Below are 8,449 nucleotides of genomic sequence, written 5' to 3'. Positions count from 1 at the left end.
GTGTAAAGTGTCCTAAGAAACCAATAGTTGTGATTTAGCGCTATAAGCTGAACTGAACAAAACCAACGTTTCAGCCTGAAGAACCTGCAGCAGTTTGGACATGAAAATGGAGGAAAAGTCCAGAGGTTAGTTGAGCTCATCTCTGGAGTGACTTGATTCTGTAACAGCTGCAAAAAGGTGGATCGACAAAATACAGAGTTTTTGCTTGGAGGTGAATAAAAAATGTACACACAGGTTTTCTGTTACGTTTTTATTCTTTGTTTTTCTTTACAATAAAAGCACATTTTGCATTTGCAAAGTAGTAGTTATGTTGTGTGAAGTAACTGATACAAAGCAGACAAAAATATCTTAAATGTTCCAGGTTGTAAGAAAACACAACAGAGAGACCGACAAAGTGGCGAGGATAGTGAATACTTTTGCAAACCTGTATATAAAGCCACATTAGTTTCTCTGGCACAATACCAATATTAATAAAATAATAATAATAAAACATAAAATAGTAATCATTTCTTTGTTTTTATCTCTTCTTTATCAGAGAAAAGATAATGTTATAAAATAAATAAATGCTTCACATTTTCCAGCTTGAAACTAAAATAATTTTGCCGGTGGTTTAATGAAAACAGCCTCAGCAGCTTATTTGTTGGATTCTGCAGTCTCCTTCTATTAATGATGACCATGAAACTAAAAGCAAATATTAGGTTTATCAGGTTGTAAATAATCAATGTGTGAAATCACCAAGCAAGAAATCCATTATTGAAGCAAACCTGGGTCAACTGCAGAACACCAAGACTCATGGGGGACAGAGCTAATCTTCAAACAAAACCAACCCTCTAAAACAAAGAACCACAGTTAACCAAATATATAAACCTGGAACATGAGCTCACAGGGGAGCAGAGACAAAAGCTGAGAAAATAAAGAGCTCCAATGGACTGATGAACCGTTTCCCAGCACAAGTCAAAACGATCTCTGACTCAGTTTCTCCAGCTCTCAGATCTATTATGAAACATGTCCCTACTTAAAAGGCCAGTGGAAAGCTTTACTGAATAATTACCACTTAGTTATATTAAGTAATAAAGATCCTTCTGTGGTCACAGCAGATAAAAAAATAAAAGTTCAATTTGAAAACTGTAAAACCTTATTTAAAGCCAAGACTTTGTGAAAGCCCGGTCGTGGGGACAAAAACTGTAAAAGCTCCTTTTGAACTAATTCATCAGAAAAACAACTTAAACTGAGTTTGCATAAATTTGACAGAACATTAAAGCCACATGTCAGTCTGAAAAAACACTGATTACTTTCCATGTCYGCGCTGCTTTACTAAACATCCGGCTGCAGCATCAAAACCACGAGAGACGATAAGAGACTGCCAACACAAACCAGTCTGAAATGCTCAGGTTACCACAGTCAAAAAACAAAACAGCACAGGAAGCTCTGGGCAGCAAAAAAAAAGTGAAAGTTTCAGCTAGAAGCGTGTCACAACACAAGTCAGACATTCTAAAGTGAAAAAGCTTGAATGAAATAAAAGCTTCTTGTTGTTGAAACAACCTCACAGTTAACAAAAGAAAACACACATTATTGTTAACATTAACGTTCCTGAAAAATGAAGCAATTGCTCCATCTTTTTTTTCTTTTTCCCTTCTTTTAATAAAAAAGATCTTATTAAAGCCCACTCCTCATTACAGGTGAAGCTGAGGTGGGTCAAACAGGTTAAAATAAGTAAAGATGAGATCTCTCTGGGCTGCAAAGTTGGCAAACAGCATTCATGAGAGAGTTGTCAGAATACCGCCTGTTGTTCACAATGTTCTGAACTTCCTCATGTTAGTCCCAGAGGTGCACATTCTTGAAGCTTGAGCTTATTTTTTACTTTRAAAAAATAACTTGTACAACATTTTTGTCAAAATAGCCACAGAGTCGTCACAGGCGTCTCCGACCCATCTCAGGAGCAGACTCTGACACCTCTAACAGACAACATCTTGGGCAAATGTCCAGGTCTAAAATCCACTTTGAATAAATAAATATTACTGAAAAACTGGTCTAAATCTGCCTGCTTTCATTTTTAAAGTGTTTTCCAGCAGACTGAATCATAAACGTGAGGCGGTGTGCCAAGATGGTTACAAGACAAGACAAAGCATATATGAATTGGGCAGAATGAGCACAGCCAGGAATAGAGTATTGTACGGAGCCCGTCCGATGACATTATTTAAAAAAAAGCTGTGGCCATGAGATAACTGATGCAGTAATTTCCATGCAGAAAGTGTTGATTGTTAACATGGACAAGTTTGTAATTAAATCTTATTTGAATGATACAGTAGGCATGAAGCAATTCTTAGCGTTATATATTGCAGCTATTAGACACAGCTGATGGCTGATTTTTTTTTATCTTGTGGCCACACAATAATTTTTTTTCAATCCATTGTCAGTGGATGGGTTCAATAGTTTTGCAAGCCATGCACACCAAAACAAGCGGACAGTTTTTTTAAACAGGCTTCTCAAAACTCTGCAACACACCTGCAGGTTGGTTGCACATACTCTGGGTTCAATGAGTTTGTAATGAAAAACTCACAAATCCTGCAGTTTTTTCATCTAGGAACCAATAGCCTGTTTAATATAAAAATGTCATATCAAACCCATTTATCAATAACTGTAGCCCAGTGAGATAGCACCTTTATGACCCCATCCATCCATTATATTTTACCCACGGGGTCACTTGTGCTCATACCCATGCGAGGGGCGGGATACACACTGGACAGGTCACAAGTCCATCACAGGGACACATAGAGACAAACATTCACTCTCTCACTCACACCTAGGGACAATTTAGACTTACCACTTAGCCTAACAGTCATGTTTTTGGTCTGTGGGAGGAAGCTGGAGAACCCGGAGAGAACCCATGCATGCACGGAGAGAACATGGAAACTCTACCCAGAAAGGTCCTGGGCCAGGATTTGATCTGGCAACCTTCTTGCTGAGAGGCATCAGCTCTACCAACTGACTCGTGCTACATTTATGAGCCCCTAACAATCTAAATGTAAGTATTTAAGGGTCTTCTCTGCTGAAATAAAAGTGTAAAACCTTCTGTGTGATGAGCCTAAACCAAAGTATCAGCTGCAGAATTATAATAAACCATCCTGTCAGGTTACAAAGCAGTTTAGACCAAGAGCAGTGCTATAAACTCTTACTCTGGATTAAATTAGAAACAGTATTTTCAATCCTGCAGGCAGTCTTTTCTCTCGTGGAAAGCAGATTTATTTTGCCCCAGTAAAGTTTATCAGCTGGTATCTCCTCTCCAATGCCGAAGCTGACGTTTAATCACAGTGCTGCTGAATTAATGGCTGACCTCCTCCTTGTTAACGTGTCAGGACACCCTGTCCAGCTCACAAAAGCAATTCTTCCTGCTCTGCTTGTTGAACAGCGGTGAGACCTGACTGGAGTCGAGGTCCTCTTTGACCTTTTCCTCCAGGACCTCTGCTCCTGTGCTGCTGTGCTCCTGCTCCTCGGGGCATAAAAGATGATGGGCTGGGGGGATTTCGGCCTGCCTGAGAGCGTGCAGCGCACACGGCCTCATCTGAGGGCAGTGGGAGATGACAACTGACAGAGGAGACTGAGACACTGCCATCAGAACGCCCCCGACAGGTGGGATGTGAGCAGGACAGCAGTTGGTGTTTTTACTGTTGCTGCAGTGTTGCTCTGTGAGGAAGTCCGAGCTGAGGGTGTTTGTTTTGTGCCTGACGGAGCCCGCCATGCTGTTGTGAGTGGAGTTGCGCTCGCTGCCGCAGCTCTTCCACACCGGCTGCTGACCCAGTATGTGGTGGCGGATAATCCTGCAGAAGGTCTTCTGGAACTCCCGGATGCGGTAGGCGTAGATGAAGGGGTTGATCACAGAGTTGGCGTGAGAGAGGATGATGGCCACGTACATGATCCAGAGAGGGGGCCGCGGGCAGTCGGGGCAGAAGAGGTTGAAGCAGTTGATGATGTGCAGAGGCAGCCAGCAGACGGCRAACAGGCCCACGATGATGGCCAGGGACTTGGCTACCTGCACCTCCTTTTGCAGAGTGGAGCGTGACTTCTCCCCATAAACCACTTTCATTTTGATCAGCCTCAGCTGGTGGCGCGCTGCCATGAAGATGCACAAGTAGATGGCCAGCATCAGCAGGAGGGGGATGAGTACGCAGGCAAAGAAGTTGAAGTAGACCATGTACTCCATGTCCACCACCTCCTCAAACAGACACGTCATGAAGCCAGGGGAGCAGCTGTCGTTGGTGCTCTTTGGCAGCTTGTTTTTGTACCAGCCCATCATGGGGGTCAGACCAATGATGATGGATAAAGCCCAGCAGATGGCGATGACACCTTGAGCTCGCTGGCTCGTCAAAAAACTGTTGTACCTGGAGAGGGAGACGGGACAAACATCAGGGATCAACTTGGGTTACAAGATCTTATCCATCTGAGATTAAAGTCTTTACAGATTAATAGTCTCTAATTTTTGCTTCATTGTTAAAGAAAGATGTAAAATCAAACTGCATTTTTTATTCAAATAAGAAGTAAAAATTTAATCTGGAACAACCCAGCCACAACTTTATCTTCCCATGTGGCACATAGATATCAACCGAGTCAGTCAACCAAACACTTCTGATCTTAAAGGGGCTATATCATGTAAAATCACCTTTTTTTAAGTTTTATATCATGTCATATCATGATTATATCATTATATCATTTATATCATGATGTTATCCTCTCATCAAAAACATGCCCACAATCTTGCTTTAACTCATTCATGCATGTTTGAGAAATCCTGTAGTGTCCTGAGGCAGCCAGGCAGAGGAGCAAAAACAACCAGTTGGGACTAGAAATGCGTTTTGGGACCATCTCCTCCTCTGGGATGTGTCTCCAAGCCGAGCTTCCTCATCACGGAGCACACCTCCCCACCCCACACACCCCGCCCATAACTCCTGCAGGCTCTCGGCAGTAACAAAGCAARCAACTGGTGAAACTGAAACTGAAGCTGTCTGCTGAGCACCTTCTCACTCAGTGAAGCTCTTTTCAGATTCAAAATACCTTTGAGGAAATGTATTTTCAGACGCCAAGTAAACTGCATCATAGCCCCCCCCCCNGTCTTGCAGAACTCAAAAGCACCTTCTGCTGAAGAAGTCACGTGTTCAGGCCTGTCTTCAGTTTAACAGTGAACAACTAAATGATTCAGGGAAAATTTGGAGAAAATGCTGTAAATCCTGTAATGCAGGGGTGCCCAAACATTTTCCCCAAGAGGGCCAAAAGGAAAATCTATTCAGGGCTGCGGGTCAAATGCAGTAATACAATACATGAAATACAAATACTTTTTAGTAAAGTCCTTTATTCTTAACGATTAAGCTAGCAGCCAGTGTGGTGGCCTGCCTTTGATTTAGTCTGTGCACTTGGAGAAAGTCTGTCATACTCTCAAGCAGCAAAGGCTCATGGGACATTTCATAAATTCACCAAATATGAGTTTTTGTGGCCTTGTAAAGTGTGAAAATCTATGTGGTTAAATCTAATCTAAATATATCTTGTTACTTGTATTTCATGTTTAATCTTAATATATCAAAGATAAAGTCAGCACCATGAGTGAAAACCATCTGAAGTGCAGCCCTTATCATTGGGCCAATAGAAGAAATGACTGAGTGGAAATACTGTGTTTCTACACAGGACGACAGGTTACAGCCTAGAAACTATGTCAACTACTGGTGGGCCAAATCAAATGGCTTGGTGAGCCAAATCTGGCCCGCAGGCCCCACTTTGGGCTCCTCTGCTGTAATGCATCTGTGGACAAGAGTGTTAGCAAAGAAACTTGAAAGATTAAGAGAGTTTCTTGAAAAAGCAGTGAGTGGTGACCCACTACAAGGAACGTCTTACCACCGTGCTGCTGAGATTTCTACACCAAGTACTGAGTCATGTTTTACTTAAAAATTAAAACCTTATTTCACTCAGTGACATGCAAATCAGATTTTTATTTTTTCTTGTGTAATGTGTAGTTTCAGTCGTTTTCCAGTAAAAGGAAACCTGAAAATAAAACTGTGTATTTCTTTGTAAGTGTTACAAAATCAGCAAAAAAAAAAATCTGTTTTTCCACACCTCAATACAAAAAATAAATAAATAAAAAATAAATAAAAAATAAAAAACAGCCACAACTGAGCACAAACCAGTGTATCCCTGGTGTCGGTCCCAAGTCCAGGTAAATGATGAGGACTGCATCAGGTAGGGCATCTGACATAAAACACTTCCCAAAACATCTAAATGATTGGTCAGACAGTTTATCATCCTGAGTCCTAAGGTTGTGCTTGGTGCGCGTTTTTAACTTCCCCCTGAATAAAGACAACTGGTCTAAAACCAATGTCCTCAACATTAGGATGCAGGAGATATATATATATATATATATATATATATATATATATATATATATATATACAGTATATATATACTGTATATGTATACATACATAAACAATAAATTTAGGAGAGGACAAGCTTCAATATGTTGAGTCATAAATGTGCTTTTATGAATAAATTATATAAACTGTAAATAAAAAAATCAAACCTAGAGTGCATATATCAGAAAGTGACTCCCTAACTTCCTTAATGCTGTATTTGTCAAAAAAAAAACCTATATATGACAACAACATGACTAATCTCACAAAATTCTGTTTTATCTTTTGGTTTAGGTGCAACCACTGGATTTTCAGCGGCCCCGGCATTAAAACATTTCTGGAGGCGCCACTGCACACCAGACTGGTCGAGGCCCCGGTTGACAGAGACCACCACCGGTGCTGCTGACAAACAGGGTGCTGGCGGAAACTGTGCTACTATTAGTGGAAGACCACGAGGAGGGAAACGTGCCAGAAGACGGAGGGAGAAAAGGAAATTCAAGAGTGTAGGATGCAGCTGCCGGGAAAAAGCCAAAGAGGAGATAAGTGGATGTAGTTAGTGAGGACATGGAAGTAGATGGAGTGAGGACGGAGRGCACAGAGGACAGAGTGAGATGGAAAAGAATGAAGCCAAAATAAGATATAGTCACTAATTAAAGTTTAATTAGTGACTATTAGCTGGATATTTCTTATTCAGTTCAGTAAGTCCTGCTTGATTTATACATTTCTTTCCCTCTCAGGACTATAAACTATCAAAAGATAAACTAAGACTGACTTACAGGATCCCTCAAAGGAAGGAGTCTATTTTGAGTTTGCCTGCGGCGCAGTGTGGGAGAGCAGCTGAGACGTTTGGCTTGTTTCGATCACATTCTTCAGATGCTAAAGTGCAAAGGTTAATGTTTCAAAAACAAGCACACCCCCCAGGGATGCAAAGGATTAGCGCAGAGGAACCATCACGTAGCGTTTCCTCAACAGGAGGAAGGAGCTAAGTGAAAAAAAACAACAACAATCAGTGTGAGTCTCTGGAACAGGAAAGGCTGGGTGGCTCTGAGGTCAGGTTCAGTGTCTTGGTGTGAAGCCACAGGATGAGCTAAGGCAGCATTTTTATTGATCAGCCTGTCAACAGATCACACTGATGTAGAAATAACAAATTAGAGCGCTGAACAGGAGCCCAAATGTTTGAGAGTGTTTTGACAGTAAAGTCAGATAACTCAGAGGGTTGCAGGGAGTTATGCAGTCTGTATAAGCAATCATATCAGTATTTATTGGATCGCTCCAGGGGGACATGGTCTCATGGGAGTTTCCATTCTGGACACACTTACTCAGACAAGATGGTCTTTATTTAAAGGAATCAAATCTGAATCATTCCTGTGAAACTTTTATCGACTTGAGCTAAAAATAAAAATAAGTCCTTATTTCATATTTTTAATTGTTTAGATTTTTCTTGTTTGTTTTGTGTAAAAAGGCAAACAATTTTTAATGAAGTGCTGAAATGACYGACACTTTGTGGTGAGAGTCACTGCCTGAGGTAAGATGTGTTAAGACTAAAACTGTTCCTATCTGAAGTGCCAAGTGTAAAATAAAATGTTTAAAAAACACAATTTTATTATTTAGCAGTCTTTCTAAAATCCTAGTTTAAAAAAATCCAATCACTTTTTATTGTTATTTAGCTCACTGTTCATTTAAATGTTATCTAAATGTGTAATTCTAAATGTAAGAGTTAAATCTTAAATGTTGTGGATAAATGTTGACGTTTACGTTTAAGTATTTCGGAATGGAACAAAGTCTGCTCAGCTCTTGTTACGATGACATTATCTTGAGACAAATGCAACMGTTAACACTGCTAATGCTTCTAATGCTGCTATCGCTGTTAATGTTTAAAAAAATCAAAAAGAAAAAATAAGTAGGTCCTCTGGACGGTTTCTTCTTTAATGAAACATTTCGTCTCTCCTCCAAGAGACTTCTTCAGTCTGATGAGTTCCAGGTGAACTCAGCCTTATGCTGCGTTCACACTGAACACGTTTTGAGCGGCCAAAAAGCGCAAAACGCCTCTCGTTGGAC

The 8,449-nt window shown here is 40.6% G+C and overlaps 1 protein-coding gene across 3 annotated transcripts in view; it reads right to left on the bottom strand.

Annotated features, from left to right (window-relative positions):
• Nucleotides 1-2,943: 2,943 nt before the first annotated feature.
• adora2aa (adenosine A2a receptor a) overlaps nt 2,944-8,449 on the bottom strand; it is an 18,782-nt gene continuing 13,276 nt past the window's right edge. For all 3 annotated transcript variants that reach the window (XM_014022382.1, XM_014022383.1, XM_014022384.1), the window contains one exon: nt 2,944-4,379. In XM_014022382.1, coding sequence (XP_013877836.1) covers nt 3,353-4,379 — 1,027 coding nt within the window. In that variant the 3' untranslated portion in view covers nt 2,944-3,352. The remainder of the gene's footprint in view (nt 4,380-8,449) is intronic.

The sequence above is a fragment of the Austrofundulus limnaeus genome, unplaced genomic scaffold (assembly GCF_001266775.1).
Source record: "Austrofundulus limnaeus strain Quisiro unplaced genomic scaffold, Austrofundulus_limnaeus-1.0 Scaffold328, whole genome shotgun sequence".
NCBI classification, from domain to species: domain Eukaryota; kingdom Metazoa; phylum Chordata; class Actinopteri; order Cyprinodontiformes; family Rivulidae; genus Austrofundulus; species Austrofundulus limnaeus.
This window is presented reverse-complemented; position numbering and strand designations above follow the sequence as displayed.